General features: G+C 51.1%; 1 protein-coding gene across 1 annotated transcript; it reads left to right on the forward strand.

Annotated features, from left to right (window-relative positions):
• Positions 1 to 12239: 12239 nt before the first annotated feature.
• LOC123134231 (AP2-like ethylene-responsive transcription factor BBM2) lies at positions 12240 to 18053 on the forward strand. The gene is made up of 9 exons (XM_044553512.1): positions 12240 to 12557; positions 12670 to 13309; positions 15556 to 15638; positions 15803 to 15811; positions 15902 to 15990; positions 16107 to 16180; positions 16275 to 16325; positions 16527 to 16603; positions 17115 to 18053. Exons 1-9 carry the CDS (start codon positions 12344 to 12346, stop codon positions 17864 to 17866), a joined length of 1989 nt encoding a protein of 662 aa, XP_044409447.1. The 5' UTR covers positions 12240 to 12343; the 3' UTR covers positions 17867 to 18053.
• The last annotated feature ends 418 nt before the right edge of the window (positions 18054 to 18471 follow it).

Here is an 18471-nt window from a genome sequence, read left to right on the forward strand (position 1 = left end):
GTGCGAACGTGTGAGGAGGAAGTGGTGCGCGGCGCGGGATAAGTTCTATGCTAAACGCAATTGAGACATGTGTGCGATCAGTCTAGGCGGTTTTTCTTAGAAGAGGCGGAGGAGTTTAGGAGTGGCAGGGTGGGTAATTAAAGTGTAAAACGCGTTTGATATGTTGGAGTGATTTAGGCCATCAAATTATATGCTTTAATGAATGAGATGATTCGGTTCTCCGTCCTCTCATGCTTTAATAGTGGTACTAAGATACTACTCCCTCCGTTCCTAAATACTCCCTCCGTCCTGAAATACTTGTCGGAGAAATGGATGAACCTAGACGTATTTTAGTTATAGATACATCCAATTTTATCCATTTCCCCGACAAGTATTTTAGGACGGAGGGAGTACTTGTCTTTCTAGGCATTTCAACAAATGACTACATACGGAGCAAAATGAGTGAATCTACACTCCAAAATATGTCTATATACATCCGTATGTAGTAGTCATTTAAAATGTCTAGAAAGACAAATATTTAGGAACGAAGGGAGTAGATACTATTAGATAGATATAGATTAAGCAGCCAGTGCCCCGCGTGCGTGCAGACGGAACGCGTGGACACGCGCGCATGGACGCCGAAAATACAGCCGCCAGCATACAGACGGGCCAGCGCTTGATTTGTTGACCATAGGCGCATGTGGTTCTGCCCGGCCGGCTTCGTCTCGTGTCGGCCTCTTTGGACACACAGAAAAAAAAACATTTTTTAACAATTGATACTACTACACGAACTCGAGCTAGGGAGGTAAGATCGCATGCATGCAGAAGGAGCGACCCGTGCGATTTTTCTAACCGCTCCTTTTTGCAGTGTTCCCCGGCGCTGAATATGAGCGCTGAATATTCTATGCCCGGCGCGGCACGAACACTGTAGCCCGCGCCGTTGTAATGTAAGGCCAACTCCACCGTGCGACTCTATCCTGTCCGGCCCCGTTCGTTTGGGTAAAAGGGACAAAAGAGGCGGCCCAGTGCGCGGCATCAAACGGACAAATGTCCGAATTTCGTCCGTTTTCGACTCATCCCCGGCCCAAACTTGCGCTCGGTTTGGGATGAAAAGGACGCGCGCGGACGGCCGCGACGCACGCCCTTGTCCCCCCCGTGGCCCGCCTGTCGGGGACACTAGTTGTTCCTCCGTTCCCAACGCTTCACCCTCTCTCCCCGCCCGCCCCGCCACCGGCGCCGCCCCTATTCTTCGGCCGCCTCCTCACCGCGCAGCCCCGCGCCGTCCATACCAAACTACGTCTCGACATGGCCGCCACCTCGTCCGCGCTTTCGCTGTAGTTTTGGTCGTCTATCGGGGGAGGTTTGGCCGTCGCCGTCCTTGCCGGTGGCGGCGGGGACACGACTGCCGGCGACGAACCAAGGCGGATTCCGACGAGAGCTCCAGAGCGGCCAGTAGCCGGCCGGCAACCATCCCTGCTGCATCGAGGTGATCATCGCGGCCTCTTCGCCACTACGACCGGAAGGTGTTCGACTTTTTACCATCAAAGGTATGGACAGTGGGGATGAGTTTTTCTTTCATCGCTTCCTTTGTTCGTCGGACGATTCATCGTCGGATGATGAAGATCTTGTGGTGGCTGCACTGGTCGTTCACGACCATATTCAACGACAGCTTCCTCGGTACAGGGGTCACTCCCTGGCCGTGCTCCCAACCTGAACCACAACAGGGAGAGAGGTCACGCCCTGCTTTATGCCGATTACTTTTGCCAACACCCCGCTCTTCAAGCGGGATAAATTTTGTCGCCGTTTTCATATGGCAAGGCATGTGTTCAATCGTATTCGAGAGGGAGTGGTTGCTCATGACCCATACTTCGAGTGCAAGACGGATGCCCTTGGCAAGCTTGGATTCTCCTCTTACCAGAAATGCACCGCGGCCATCCGCATGCTTGCATATGGTATTCCAGGCGATCTGGTGGACGAGTATGTGCGTATGAGTGAGACAACATGTCTGATGTCAATGTACAATTTTTGCCAGGCCGTGATCGAGGTGTTTGGCCCAGAGTACTTGAGGCAGCCAACTGTCGCTGATACAGAGAGATTGTTGGCGACCAACGCAGCTAGAGGGTTTCCAGGCATGCTTGGCAGCATAGATTGTATGCATTGGGAATGGAAGAACTGTCCATTTGCTTGGCAGGGCCAGTACAAGAGGCATGTTAACGGGTGCACTGTCATATTAGAAGCGGTGGCATCGCAAGATCTTTGGATATGTCATTTTTTTCCGGCATGGCAGGTTCTCACAATGATATCAACGTGCTGCAGCGCTCTCCAGTCTTTGGATATCCGCATGACTTGGTTGAGCACGTCTGGGATCACATTGGCAATCAATAGATGTATTGGTTCAATTTATCTTCAGTCAAGACAATTTCGATTTGGTTGTAAAACTATTTTATTAAAGACAATTTCAATTGAGTTGTAAAACTATTTTAATTTTCAGACAAATATTTGGGTTGGAAACTAGTTTTGATGCAAATTTGGGCATTTTTGGCCCTGACGGACAGGATGGGGCAAATGGATGCGGCACGGCCACCGCATCCCAGGATAGACCCGGACACGACCCCAAATCCCTACCCAAACGGACAAAAACCGGACAAAACGGACATCCGTTTGGGATCGCGCGATGGAGTTGGCCTAAGCTCGGTGTGCATGCAACAGATGTGATGTGCGTGCATGGGGAACCTACACGGCTCCTCACACCTCACGTGCACCGTGGAAAACACCAACGCCATGGTTAGTTTTGTGTGGATGGACGGGATGCACTTGCAGAGCAGTGGCTGTTGGCTCTCACGGTCACAGCAGCAGGGACGCTGCTTTGGACTAACACTCACCGACCAAGTGCTGGATCGGCGCCGTCTGCTCTCCTTCATACTACTACGCAAGCTCAAGCTGATGCATGCATGCATGAAGTAAGATCTTCCAGATGATCTTCTTCTTCTTCTTCTTCTTCTTCTTCTTCATGCAGATGCATCTCCCTGTAATTACCAAAACATGTTTGATAAAACAACTAACCGTAAGTCTATGTGTACAATTGCAGCAAATATATACTAGCAGTCTAGCAGCAACGATACTAGCCCAGCTGCGTGTAGCTGTTTCATTATATCCAAATAACGGCCAGCTGTGTGTAGCTAGTTGCAGTAGGATGATTAACATTCTCCCCGTAATCATGTATGGTCCCTGCAGCTAGCGCTGCACATGACCGGCCGCGAGAGATCGAGGTCGACGGGCGGATCAGGCAGGCATGCATGTTCGCAGAGACGTTTAGGGCACTCCTTTAGTGCGTGGTGGCACTGTTCATCTCCTCTGGTGTGCCCGCAAGACAAGGGTGTGTGTCCTCGTAGAGGGCACAGGTTGCAACCCCAGCTCGCCTACTTTATTCCGAGTCACCGTGAGCTTTCTTTAGGGCTAACCTTTCTCGCTCTTTGGGGCTGGACGGGCGCTTATCGACGATGCCCGCCCGACTGATGCGGGGAAGACAGTGGGTTTGTATCATTTGATTATGGTACCAAGGAATGATCAAGAGATGGTAAATATAATATGCTCGGAGTGAGATCCACACTAGATTGACACTTTCAGTTCTACTCTTGCATTTTCCAGAAGAGATTTGGCAAGTAGCTACATATATTTATGCTTCCATGTACGTACATGTACAGTACTTTCATTCCAATGGTGAAAAAGAACAGACTCCACAGGCCTGCTAGGTTCTTCTTACAACATGAAATCAGATTTTCGACCAGCTCGGCCTGAATTTCTTGCGGTTTGCAGTGAGCTATGTCAGTTGCAAATTTTGGGATAGCCAGTCCAGTCCAAGCAGGTCGCACCAGCAGTCCATGCAATCCAGTGATTTGCCTAGGAAGCAGCGTATTATAAGGCGAGCAGGCCTAGGCTGCCATCCCCTGGCCATGGCTCTTCCCGCGTGTAGCCCTAGCCTCTTGCGCCTATTCGTGTGGTGGGTTGGGTTGGAACTCGCGGAAGAAGAGGGGATGGTGATGTGCACGCGCGCGCGCGCTCTCGCTCGGCACGACATGCATGTCAGAGATCGATTTCTACAGGTGTGCGCGCGTGACGAGTTTGACCGTTCCGTTTTCCAGTTTCTTTTTCCACGGGAATCTTTTCGCTGGATTCGTCTCCGTTGGACGGGACGAACCGTCCGCGCACGTACTATACTCCATATGCATGCACACGGGCGCATATCGTTGGTTATTGGATTCTTCTTGCCGATGGGTTAAGATCCAAGGATATGTTGGCACATTTAATTTTGAGCCTTGGACCCTTTTCCATGCATGGTATGCCTGGGATTACTACTACCTGTCTAGTACTTCAGCAAGTCACCTCTCTATATATAGCCAGTGCATGAGCATATACGTAGTCCAGCACTGGACTAAAAAAGAGGCAAAAAGTGTGCCTATTTTAGTTGATTCTTCAGATAACAATGGTGTGGAATAATCAGATAAACATTTGGAGCTTTAAAACCCAGGACAAAAGCTTTGTCTCATCGCATTAATTAAGTAAGAGTTTACAAACAAGAAGAATAATGACAACCATTACATTTGTTAAGCATGGTAGGTGTGTTCTTGGAGATGTACGCATGTGCTTCACCTGCCAGTTTGTTGAATAACGTGTTAACATGTTTTCTTCTTCTTCTTCTTCTTCTTCTTCTTCTCCTCAGCGGCAGACAGGGTGAAGATCTCGTCCCCTCTGGGCTTTGCCTCTGCCCGCTGGCCGGGCAGCCAATGGTGGAGAGGGGCGTAGGGGCAGCTCTCAGGCAGATGGCGGCACTTCATCTTCAAGCTGGTCCTTCGGGCTTCGATCCTCCTCAAGTTTGCTAGTCATGATGGAGACGATGGAGCTCCAATGTAGATTCCTGTTGTTTTCTTGGGACGGCGAGGTTTAGGTTTCTCATCATGCGAACGTAACAACGAGATTTGATGTCAGACATTTCAGATCAATTCAAGGGTTCAACGGCTAACAAAGGCTACAAACTAACATGCAAACATACAAAGGATGTACATTGAAGTGCCGCTTCATACCGTCGAAGCCCTGATCCACTAAAATGCTCGTTGATCTAGGTAGAAGCCTCATCAAAGTCAATGAATGGTAGATGGCAAACTCAGGAGCAAGATGCCTTCGTCAGCTTCAACATGGGGACCTCATCGTTGCACCATCAATCCAATGCCAAAGAGGGCCTCCTACCCCCACGCCCTGGCACGAAGGGCTTGATTGGTTGGACGACGAAAAGCTCTTATATAAAGCACGGAAGTGAGCTGAACACTGGACCATCGAGGAAGAAGGGACTGTGAGCACGACCACCATCGCCAGCCATGCCACGCCACCGTGAACAGCCCCCACGATGACGCAATGGAGAGACCTAGGCTCCTCTTAATATTGTGATTTCACAATCATTTAAGCTTTGTATTAGATATTTACGATCAAAACTCAATTTTGATCAATATATCTATGCTTTGTATTCTGAAACAAATGAATATATGTTTATGGGACTTAAGAAATCCTAGCCGACCTTACGTTCTGATTCATTTTCCTACTTCTTTTCTATTCCTTCTCCTACTGGATTGTAGTAGTAACATTTTTCTTATTGTTATTTGTCATTTTATAACACAGTACAGACGCAGACGCTCATACATATGCACATACACTCATCCCTATGAATTCACGCACGCACAACCTATGAGCACATTCGAGAGACTGAGCCGACACATCATCTTGAGATTGACAAAGTCACCATAAATGCCTTCGTAGTGGACGAAAACGTAACAATGGTGGTAGTTGTGTTTTTGGTTCTCTATATAGGACATATAAACACAACTACCACCATTGTTACGTTCCCAGGAGGCCCACCTCCTCTCACGCCGCCAAGACGCTTCGTTTCCTCCACGCTTTTCGGCGTGCACAGACCCGGCCGCCGCTGCCTCGGAAGATGGATGGACTACAGTTATGTCTCGCCGCGCGCGACGTGAGGCCCGAAGGGTCGCGGCTCCACTCAGAGGGAGCCGCCGTCGTCTCTTCTCCTCTGCCCGAGGCGTCGGCCCTCCATCTCCTTCGTCTACAAAGGCTAGGGCCAAGGTCTGCTTCCGTTGCAGCTCTCCTAGCCACCTGGTCGCCTCTTGCTCCCACCCACGAAGCCGCCGCTCCCAGCGGCAACCTCCTCCAGCTAGCAGGACGCGGCTGCCGTGCGCGTCCTCTCCACCTTCGGCGACCATGTCCTTCCTCGGCCACCCTTCCACGCGCGAGGAGAAGGACACTTGCTACATCGCGACTTCATACGATCTCGACCGCGAGCGCCTGGACTGGGAGAGCACCGCCATCGTGGCGTGGGTTATCGCTACGCCGTCGGGGACGGACCGCACCGATGTCGACGACGTCTTCCGTCGCAAGTTCCGCCTGCGGGCGTCGGAGCTGATGGTGAGCTCTCACTTCCCGGAGCAGTACCTCGTGAAGTTCTCCTCCGCCGAGCTGCGTGACGAGGTCATGCGTACGGAGCGTTGCAATTTCAAGCTCGACGGCCTCGACATCCACTTCCGGCCGTGGCGCGCCGTCTCTCACGCCTATAACGCCGACCTCCACTTCCGCGTCCACGTGGTCGTTGACGGCCTTCCTCCTTTCGCTTGGAGGCCGGAAGTGGTGGACCAGATCGTGGGCCGCAAGTGCGCGGTCCAACGCCTCGACGACGGCTTCACTACCATGGAGGATACCTCCTCCTTCGGCTTTTGGGCATGGACGCCTTCTCCTCATCGCATCCCCAAGGTGCTGTGGTGCACGCTGGTGAACAAGGGTGCGGGTGGCCTCTCCTCCAAGGTCGCATCGAGGAGGATCGCCCTAATCAATGGAAGAGAGGCGTCTCGTACCGCGTCCTGCTCCATGTCGACCGCGTCGAGGATTTCACTGAAGCTCCGGTCTTGGACGGCGGTGAGCCGCTCACCAACTTCAGGCCCGTTTCGCACTCCCTGTCGCAATGCAACCTAGGCACCATTGACGGCCGGCCCGTTGGTGAGGGCTCGGGTTCCATCCTTCCGGCCCCCATCCCAGCTTTGGGCGAACTCGGCCCAGCCTACCATCGACGCCACGACGACGAAGATCGTTTTGGGCGGGCCCCCTCTGTCGCTCGTGACGAGCACGTCAAACAGCCTCAAGCACGGCTGCGGGAGGAAGAACGACGCGCGTCTCATCGCTCCCTCTCCAGGGCCACGGAACGACGCCGTTCACGCTCTGTGGAGACGAAAGATCGTCGTCGCAGCCGCTCACGGCACGGCTCTTGTTGCGATGACAGGGTGACTCGCAAACGCCACCACCGGGAAGACGACGATGACGAGGAACGCCGGGGACCTCGCCGCGAGTCCTCACGTCGCAACTCATCTCGCCCCTCCCGCGCCAAGTCCGTGGGCCATCACCGGGACGAAGGGAGGGGTCGCTCCTATGGCCGCAGTTCGGGTCGTTCCTCTGGCCACCATGTGGGTCACCGTCGCCACATCACCGAGCAGCGCAATCCTGCTCCTAGCAGCCTGGCCGGAGACTCCCTGGCGCGGATGAAACTCTCCTCTATCATTGCATATGACGCGGCTTGCATGGACTGGACGTCCACTATCAAGGTGCTGCCGCCGGCCTTCACCATGGGCTTCTCGCGGCTCGCCTCTTCCCCACCACAAGCGCACATCGAGCCTCCCCTCCCTAGCGCTTGGCTGGATGACGTGATGGACGACTCGGCAATGCTCCCCGCCTCGCCAATCCTACACGCGGCTCGGTCTCCGCTGTTCCCACCGGCTGTGGTGCCGGAGTCTTGGGAAGACGCCACTGGGGACGTCGCTGACGACGAGGCCAGGCAGGTCCTTGGCGACCCCGTGGCCGAAGAGCGCGCTCCATCCCCCGACAACAACCTTTTTGTGCGCCCTCAGGCACCTCTCCTGCCGTGCCCTGCGCCTGCACTGCTGACGCATACGCTGCCCAAGGTGCAGCCCACTTCTATTACCAGGCGTAGTGCCCGTTTGATCAACAAGCCAAAGATGCACGCCATGGATAAGGCCGTCCATGTCCTGAACACCAAGATGGGTGTTGCTTCTGAAGGAGTCCCTCTGCTGGATGCGAGGAAGGCTTACGTCGACAAGTTCAGCACCCCGCTTCCGGACAAGGCGATTGAAGCTCTAGCCAAGCTCTTCAAACTCAACATCCGCAGCATGTCCGAAGCGGACGAGTCGCTCATTGCCATGGGCGGTCCAGGAGGGTGTGAGCTAGATGCCCAGGACGTGAATGTTTAGTTCCTTGCTTTCCTGCTGTGTTTCTTGTCTTTTTCACTTTGTGGACAAGTCTCTGTGTTCGTCTATTAAGCTATCACCTCACCTCGGTTGTTGTCACTATGTTTGGACCTGATCTCTCCATCGTTGACTGGAATACCCGCGGGCTAAACGACCAAGGTCGCAAAGACACCGTCCATGCCTTCCTCGCAGATACTCGCTGTCATATCGCTTGCATCCAAGAGACCAAGCTCGACCACATCGATCAACAAACGGCTTCTTATATCGGCGGTCTTAGTCTTCGCTCCTTCGCTCACCGTCCGGCCATCGGCACCCGGGGCGGCATCCTCTTACTCTGGAATGAGGATCATGTGGAGATCTCCAATGTTCACCTCGGCACTTACTTGATCTCGGCTAGCGTCTTCATTTGCGCATGTGGTACCTCCTTCAAGCTCACTACGGTCTACGGCCCTACAGATCATGCCGAGAAAGAAGCCTTTCTCTTAGAAGTTATCGCTGCCAAGCCTTCTGACGACTCAAAATGGCTCATCATTGGGGATTTCAACCTTATCTACCAAGCGGAGGATAAGAACAACAACAACCTAGACTTCCGCCTGATGGGTCTCTTCAGAAGAGCCCTCACCAACTGTCAGCTTAAGGAGCTGAAGCTGCAGAACCGGAGGTTTACTTGGAGCAACGAAAGGGAGACCCCTACTCTTGTGCGTCTGGATCGGGCTTTCTGCAATGCTGCTTGGGACCTCATGTTCGAGAATCATGTGCTACATGCCCTGTCCTCATCCCTCTCGGACCACTGCCCCCTCCTCCTTTCCAACCAGAGTGGCCCGCGGAAACCGCCTGTCTTTCGCTTCGAGTCCTTCTGGACCAAAATGCCGGGGTTCAGGGAGGTGGTCCAACAAGCTTGGTCTGCGCCCTCCTCGCACTCTCAACCGGTCCATGTCATCAATCACAAGCTCAAGGCCACGGCACAAGGGCTCAAATCTTGGAGCAAAGGCCTCTTTTCTGATGGCAATCTACAACTCCTCATGGCCCTGGATGTCATTCTGCAGCTGGATATTGCTCAAGAGTCCCGCGCGCTCTCCCAGGAAGAAAGATGGCTCCGTGCTAACCTAAAACGTCGGGTTAAAGGTCTCGCTGTTCTGGAAAGATCCCGCAAATGTCAAGCCTCCAGGATTCGCTACCTCCGCGAGGGCGATGCCAACACCAAATTTTTCCATCTACGAGTTAATGCGAGGAAGCGCAAAAATCACATCTTGAGACTCAAGCATAACACTGGCTGGGCTGTGACTCACGATGATAAAGCCGGGCTGATCTTCGACCACTTCTCCCGCGCTCTAGGTCGGCCTCCTCCTCGTACGCTGGACTTCAACTGGGACGCCCTGAACCTCACCACCCACCCTTTGGAGGATCTGGGCCTGCCTTTCTCTGAGGATGAGATAAAGGAGGCTATTGATGACATGCCCGCGAACAAGGCTCCGGGCCCTGACGGTTTTACTATCGCCTTCTTTCGCTCTTGCTGGGATATAATCAAGGATGACCTTATGTCCGTCATCAATGCCTTTTCCGAGCTTTCTGCGTCCAATTTCCACATCATCAACACAGCCAATGTCGTGCTTCTGCCTAAAAAGGACGGTGCGGAGTCCATATCGGATTTCAGGCCCATCAGTCTCATCCATGTGGTTCCGAAGATCATCGCCAAAGCTATGGCACGACGTCTTAGCCCGAAGATGAACGACATTGTTTCCCGCAGTCAGAGCGCTTTCATCAAGTCTAGAACTATCCACGACAATTTCTTGTACGTCAGGAACACCGCCCGCCGGTTACATCGCTGCAAAACTCCGTCACTTCTGATCAAATTGGACATCGCCAAGGCCTTCGACACTGTTCGCTGGGATTACATGCTGGATCTTTTGCAACGCCTCGGCTTTCCTCAAAGATGGCGGGCCCTCCTGACGACTCTCTTCACCACGGCCTCCTCTAGGGTTTTGCTCAACGGAATCCCTGGGAGGGACATCATGCATGGACGGGGTTTTCGTCAGGGTGATCCCCTCTCGCCCCTCCTGTTCGACATCGCCATCGACCCACTTCAGAGACTTCTGGAAAAGGCTACGGAATCCGGCTTGCTGTCTGCTATGCCTGGTGGTATTCAGGGCCCCAGGGTCTCCCTATATGCGGACGACGCTGCCATTTTTCTATCCCCCACGACACATGATGTGGAAGGCCTTGCTTCCATTCTACAGAGTTTTGGGGTAGTCTCTGGCCTCGTGACAAATGTGACCAAGAGCTCCATCGCCCCCATCCAATGCGCCAACATTAACTTGGAGGAGATTCTGGCGAACTTCCCAGCGACTACAACCCCCTTCCCCATTAAGTATCTGGGGTTGCCCCTCTCCCTCGGAAGACTTAGGCGTGTGGACCTTCAACCCTACATCGACAAAGCGGTGGCTCGTCTTAGCCCGTGGAAAGGAAAGTTCCTGAACCGTGCCGGGTGCACTGCTCTGGTTAAGTCCGTGCTCTCCTCCATGCCAATCTTCCTGCTGACGGCTTTAAAGGCTGACAAAGGCATCCTCAGGGCCTTTGCGAAGATCAGTCGTGGCATGCTCTGGGCCTGTAAGGAGGCGGTTAGTGGAGGGAAATGCAAAGTCAACTGGCAAAAGGTCTGCCGCCCCAAGGAGCTCGGTGGTTTGGGGGTTCTGGACCTGGAGAGGTTCTCCCGGGCCCTGAGGCTTCGCTGGTTATGGTATGAGTGGAAGGCTCCTGAGAAGCCATGGGTGGGCTCTGAAACACCCAACGACGCCTCCGACCTTGACCTCTTCAATGCGGCTACTCGCGTCACCATCGGAAACGGCGCCAAGGCCTCCTTCTGGTCGTCTTCATGGCTCAATGGTGCCCCGCCAAAAGACCTGGCTCCCCTAATTTTCAAGGCTTCCAAGAGGAAGAATCGGACGGTCCAGGACGCTCTCGCTGATAACAACTGGATCTCGGACATAGCGGTGGATGCGTTCACGGCCGATCACATGGAACAATACGTCCGCCTCTGGGAGCTCTTGTCGGATATCCAGCTTCATCCTGACACTGAGGACTCCATTACCTGGTCCTTGACCCCTAATGGGTGCTACTCGGCCACCTCCGCCTACAAGGTCCAGTTCCTTGCCTCTTTGCCCTGCCAGTTCGGGAACATCGTGTGGAAGACCTGGGCCCCTCCAAAGTGTCGTTTCTTCGCCTGGCTCGCTGTCCAGAACCGTTTATGGACCGCCGATCGCTTGGCGAAACGCGGATGGCCGCACCAACCTACTTGTCAGCTCTGCCGTACCTCCCCTGAGACGGCACGGCACATTCTTTTTGAGTGCCGCTTCTCCAGACGTATCTGGACGGCCGCGGCCTCTTGGCTGTCTTGTCCAGACCTCATCAGCAGCATCGGGGAGGGTAGGCCTAAAGTCGTGGACTATTGGTTGGCCGTTTCGAAGTCCACCACCTCCTCCCCAAATGGCTTGCGCTCAGCTATCACGCTCATCACTTGGGAGATCTGGAAAGAGAGGAACGAACGAGTTTTCAACAACAAGTCCTCCCTGCCATCGGTTGTCATGCATAAGATTAGGGAAGAGGGGAAGGACTGGATCCTCGCTGGTGCTAAAAATCTGGCGGAACTTGTAGGCTGATCCTCCTCCCCCTGTGTCGGGGGTGGTGGTCGCCCCCTTCCTCGTTTTTTTTGTTGTTTTTGGCTCTTGCCATACCCCCGTTTGCTTCTCCTATATCAATATGAGGCAAAAGCTTTTTTGCCCGTTTCAAAAAAAAAATACTTGCCTCTCCTAGCACATTCCCCCCTTCTCTCATGTGGCCAGGATAATTTTCTGGCCACTCCTACACTCTTCCCACATTGACCCAAATGTAGCTAGTGTTCTAGGTGCCTCTGAAAAAGGTATACCCTCCTCCCCTATCAGCTTCCACCTTACCTCACCAATGCTTCCATTGCTCTCATCAGGAAGAAACCAACTATTAATCTATCGTAGCTAGCCCCGCGGGCTGTTCTATCGATCGGCGGCCTTCCCATAATGGCTTCTGGAAACGACTGGTTGGGGTTCTCGCTCTCCGGCCAAGAAAACCCACAGCCGCATCAGGATAGCTCGCCGCCCGCCGGCATCGACATCTCCGGCGCCAGTGACTTCTATGGCCTACCCACGCAGCCAGCCCCCGACGCTCAACTTGGCGTGCCAGGCCATCAGCCTTCGTACGGGATCACGGAGGCCTTCACTCATGAAACCCACGGTGAGTGGAAGAAGCTAGCCAGTTTGCCGCATGCGCCCCGATCCATTGTTATCTAAGTATGTATCTATCACTTCTCCCATTCAAGGTTTCTTGTTATTTGATGTGGCTGTAGATTGGAACATGAGGGGTGATCTGGACTATAACGGCGGTGCGTCCGAGCTCTCGATGCTCGTCGGGTCGAGCGCAGTCGGCGGCAAGAGGGCGGCCATGGAGGCCGAGACCGAGCCCAAGCTTGAGGACTTCCTCGGTGGCAACTCGTTCGTCTCCGAGCAAGATCAGGCCGGCGGCTTCTTGTTCTCCGGAGTCCCGATGGCGACCAGCGCCAACAGCAACAGCGGGAGCAACACCATGGAGCTCTCTATGATCAAGAGCTGGCTCCGTAACAACCAGGTACCCCAAGCGCCGCACCCGCAGTCGCATACCGGGGCGCCCGTGCAGCAGCCGCAGCCCCACGAGGAGATGAGCACCGACGCAAGCGCGAGCAGCTTCGATGCGCTGGGGAGAAACGGCGCGTTGGTGGTGGCGGGGAGCTCGCAGAGCCTGGCGCTCTCGATGAGCACGGGCTCAGGATCGCACTTGCCGATGGCTGCGGTCGGCGGCAGTGCCACTGGGGGAGTCTCAGAGAGCACCTCCTCGGAGAACAAGCGGGCCAGCGGCACCATGGATTCGCCGGGCGGTGCCGTAGAAGCTGTCGCGAGGAAGTCCATCGACACATTCGGGCAAAGGACGTCGATATATCGAGGTGTAACAAGGTTAGAACATTATATTATTGATAATTACTGGTTGATTTCTTCACATTAATTTGTTGATCCATGACTTACACTAATTAGTCCATTTCAAATTGGGCTAGTATACTAGCATTTCAAATTGGGCAATCAATCTAGCGCGAGAAACTCTTTAAACAGACATAAAGGATCTATGCTAGTCGGGATACTGCAAGCTACTTTGATTTTGTGCCTGTAATTTGGTGATTATTTGAGCACATATATAATTCGTTGACAGAGAAAAGGTGACAAATCGACTTATTATCCAATGATTAGTATATAGATGCTACCATTTTCCATCCACCAGTTAGGTAAAAGGCTTTCACCCTGCTTTATAGATAAAAGAACCACCACATCCATACAACAAAGCTCAAGCACATGAAAAAATAAACATAAACCCCGCTGGGGCAACAACACAAATGTGCCCTAATAAAAAGAAAAAGAAAAAGGAAGGGCCACCAAGTGGCTGGCAGATCAATGGCTAGGGGGCGAAGCAATACGTGTCTTGCCGCCATCAGCACATCCATCATGCCACCTAACCGATCAATGGTCGGGTATGTATAACTAACAAGTAATATGTAGCTCACTGGGTAATTAAGAAACGTTGATTCATAATTGGATTGAATTACTTGTTCATACAAGTTTTTTTTTCGATAAAGGGCGATTTTATTAATTCAAAATGTAGCATCAAGTGGATACAAAGTATTATGAGTAACACCCGGCCTCTGCATAACTAGGATGCATACAACCAAATCCGAAAGTCCGACCAAAAAAATCATTAAATAAAAACCGACAAAACGGCAACAGTAGAGTCCTGTAGACCGATACTATGCCTATGTCGAAGGAGGTGGTGGGTCGATCCGAAGGTTATGCTGCCACCCATGTCGGGAAAAAACCTCCATAGCCACCTGCTCCAATCTCGTACACACCGTCTTGAACAGCGATTGGTACTCCGGTCGTTGTAGAATAGACCACGTATGTAGCGAGTGCGTACACCGGAAAATAACCTGCAAAGAAGAAGCATTTTTTCCATTGAAAATCAAATCATTTCTACATAGCCAAAGCGACCAAATTAAGGCATACGCTCCCACCCTTATTAGCGTTTTGAAAACTATTTGGAATACCGTCCAACCAATGACCAAAAATATTGGCAACACTTGTGGGTGGATGCAAATTTGATGCTATTTGGATGACTGACCACGTAGAACGTGCAAACTTGCATTGAAAAAAGAGGTGTTTGATTGTCTCGTCATGAGTACAAAAACAACACTTTTTACTCCCTTGCCAATTGCGTCATGCGAGGTTGTCTTTAGTTAACACAACTCCCTTACGAAGATACCACATGAAAATTTTCACTTTTAATGGAATCTTGGACTTCCAAATTTTCTTGTTATTACTAACAGGTACCTTAGAATGTGTGAGCGCACGGTACATATAGTGCAGTCTACAGTGAAAGACCCGGATGTAGTAAGGTTCCAGCGAAACACATCACGGCCTTCTGCCAGGTTAATCGAATCCAACCTGGATAAAAGATTATGCCATGACACAAGTCGGGGGCCAATCAAATCCCGTCTGAACGAAATATTCGGTGGGGATGAATTGAGCACCTGCGCAATAGTATTATTCTTATCGCGAGCAATGTTGTATAAGGTTGGATATTGTTCTCGGAGACTGGCATTGTCTAGCCATATGTCTTCCCAAAAACGAATCTCCGACCCGCCCTTTATCGCGAAAGACCCAAAGCGAAAGAGATGTTTCTTTGTCGCCATTAGGCCAGCCCAAAAGTGTGAGTCGCCGGGTTTCCAAAATGCACAAGTATACAACATGATTCGTACTATAGCTAATTTGAACTGCTTCTTCTCCGGAACTCTTATGATATCTTCTACACTAATCTACACCACTATAACCCGAACGCGCCAAAATAAGAGGTATAACTAATTTAACTGTTCTAGCTAACCCAACACAAATAGATAGTGCGGATCTTTGCTTTTTCTCTGGATAAACACAGAAGTTTTTATATAGAGATCTCTTTTATAGACCTCTCAAAACGAATGTGTTTCAATGAATGATGAATACAAATTCATATAAAATGAAATTGATGCTTTTATTTTCTCTGATCAACATACTCTTGCACATACATGTACATTAGAAATGGATGTATTTTTAACGACAACATGTACATTTTGAATGTGCTAACTATATATATTCTTATGTTCTTCAATATTCCTTCTCAGACATAGATGGACAGGGCGTTATGAGGCTCATCTCTGGGACAATAGCTGCAGAAGAGAAGGGCAGAGTCGCAAGGGTAGGCAAGGTAATAAAAATGGCTATATACTTCCTATTTCTCTCTCCATTGCACAACGATATATACACCCGTGATGTGCTATTTAAGCATTTTATCTTGTGTTGCCTCAACACTCTGCATGACTGCATCACCATCACCTCTGGGAATGATAATATATTGTCCCCCACAATCAGTTTATCTAGGTATGCTTGCCTTACTCTCTGGCCATTTTTATTCATTGGAGTTTACCAATTCAGTTATTCCACCTTATGATTGTGATCATGAAACCTTAGGTGGCTATGACAAGGAGGACAAGGCAGCAAGGGCTTATGATTTGGCAGCACTCAAGTATTGGGGTACAACAACAACAACAAATTTCCCAGTAAGCAAGTTCTGAAACTATTTTTATGGCGCTTTTTCCTTGCATTGCTATTTTTGTTTCTGCAAAACATCTCAACCTATTTTTATTGGAACATAATATTTTTTTTACAATGGTAGATTAATACCTACGAAAAAGAGGTGGATGAAATGAAACATATGACTAGGCAGGAATACATCGCATACCTAAGAAGGTACTATTGCTAGCCGACGTTCATCTCATACTGAACTATCACACACAAGTAAATGGAATATTGCACTATCAATAACTTGATCCGACAAATGCAGGAATAGCAGCGGATTTTCTCGTGGTGCGTCAAAATATCGTGGTGTGACTAGGTATGTTACTAGGTAATTCGGTCTGTTATGTTTTACAAACCATAATAATTTATGTCATTTGGAAATAGCTAATGTCCGATATGTATTCTTAGAATTAGTAGGCATGCATGTAAGCAAACATGTATGTTAGATAGTTATCCAAATGGTTGTTATATCTTTTTTTTTCTAAGTTCTAACTATATAAGGTGAGATCGTTACCAGGCACCATCAGCATGGGAGATGGCAAGCAAGAATTGGGCGGGTTGCAGGAAACAAGGATCTCTACTTAGGCACCTTCAGTAAGTTATTGATCAGATATAATTAACCCTCTCTTCGGAGCCTATCTAATTGCTGGACTAATGAAGATCCTTAAGACTAAATTATGACTAGTCATAGTGGTATAGCTCCAAGATCTAAGTCATCGACCAGTACTACTTATTTAGTTACTTTTTTCTTGAACTCTTCGTCTCGTAGAGCTGAAGGTTAGATATTCTATATGTTGCCCTATGGGGCAATAAAATAGTGGTAACTGCATTAACTCTGTCCCAAATGTACTTTTTCAAGTTTTTGTCTCAAAGTTGTCTAAGAAAACCTTGGCATGGAGTCAAGGGCAAAGTTGAAAACACTAGTGATTTGAATCACACACTTGCATCCTAGAGCCACCTATGTATACATGCATGCATGCAATATGAAACGTACATCGTCACAACACATGCATGCAATTGGGTGGGGGGGGGGGGGGGGGGGGGGGGAGGCTAGCTAGCTAAACATGCATCCTAATATCGTGCACATCCTCTCGTACGTCCGTAGGCACCGAGGAGGAGGCGGCGGAGGCCTACGACATCGCGGCGATCAAGTTCCGTGGGCTCAATGCCGTCACCAACTTCGACATGAGTCGCTACGACGTCAAGACCATCCTCCAGAGCAGCACCCTACCGGTGGCGGTGAGTGGCGCGGCGAGGCGCCTCAAGGAGGCCGCTGATCATCCAGAGGCTGGCGCCACGATCTGGCGGGCCGGCATGGATGGCGGCGTCATCTCCCAGCTGACCGACGTCGGGATGGGCGCTTACGCGTCGTACCACCACGGCTGGCCGACAATCGCATTCCAGCAGCCGTCGCCGCTCTCGGTGCACTACCCATACGTCGCCCAGCCGTCTCGCGGGTGGTGCAAGCCCGAGCAGGACGCCACCGTCGCCACGCAAAACCTGCAGGACCTCCAGGAGCTGCACCTCGGGATCGCCGCTCACAACTATTTCCAGGCATCGTCGAGCTCCACGGTCTACAACGGCGGCGGCGGCGGCGGGTACCAGCAGGGCACCGGTGGCAACGCCTTCCTGATGCCGGCTAGCGCCGTCGTGGACGAACAGGGGCACAGCAGCACTGCCACCAACCAGGGAAGCACCTGCAGCTACGGGGACGAAGAAGGGAAGCTCAATATTGGGTACGACGCCATGGCGATGGCGAGCACCGGCGCCGACCCATACGCGGCGGCGTCAACGGTGAGCATCGCGAGGGCGAACGGGTACTCCAACAACTGGAGCTCGCCGTTCAATGGCATGTGATGATGGTGAAGAGGGCAGAAGCTAGTAATAGCGGGATCAATTAGCTAGCTAGAGAATCGAAGTTAGGTCAGGGGTCTTGCTCGCTCGTTGTTGCGTTTCGGCTCAGGGTTCCGGCTAGCTCTCCTTGGCCGGGTGGATGACACTCGTAAAGGTGCTGTGCATGCATGCCTTCTGGAAGCTGGTAATGGCAAGTCAGGATAACTAAAGGAGGCTTGTGTCGTTGTAAGTTATCCTGACTTGCTGTTAGTTTTGGGTAGTTTCAGAAGGATCAAGATTCGACTTATTTTGGCTTTCCATTTAGTTAGAGCATCTACATACGCATATGACAAATATAACTCCTCATACATCCGTAGACGCACCATTTTGTGTCTGTTGCACTGCATACCTCAAATTTGATACCTTAAATTCATATTACACTATGCAACTGAAAAGTACATACTAAATAACTTCCGACTAGTCAAAATTTAAACAACAAATCCGAACGAACGCTAAAAATAACGCATGCAATCCCGCCTTTTATCCTTAGCGCACCCGTGCATGCAGCATGGTTGGCACATGCTTGAAACTAATAAAAATCAGGATGATGTCAGCAAAGATTCTCTTTA

Source organism: Triticum aestivum, chromosome 6B, assembly GCF_018294505.1.
Source record: "Triticum aestivum cultivar Chinese Spring chromosome 6B, IWGSC CS RefSeq v2.1, whole genome shotgun sequence".
Lineage (NCBI taxonomy): Eukaryota > Viridiplantae > Streptophyta > Magnoliopsida > Poales > Poaceae > Triticum > Triticum aestivum.

Coding starts and splice junctions, on each gene's coding strand:
- LOC123134231 (XM_044553512.1), top strand. CDS start 12,344: ATGGCTTCTGGAAACGACTGGTTGGGGTTCTCGCTCTCCGGCCAAGAA. Junction 16,181..16,274: donor TACATCGCATACCTAAGAAG/GTACTATTGCTA, acceptor CGACAAATGCAG/GAATAGCAGCGGATTTTCTC. Junction 16,326..16,526: donor AAATATCGTGGTGTGACTAG/GTATGTTACTAG, acceptor GATCGTTACCAG/GCACCATCAGCATGGGAGAT.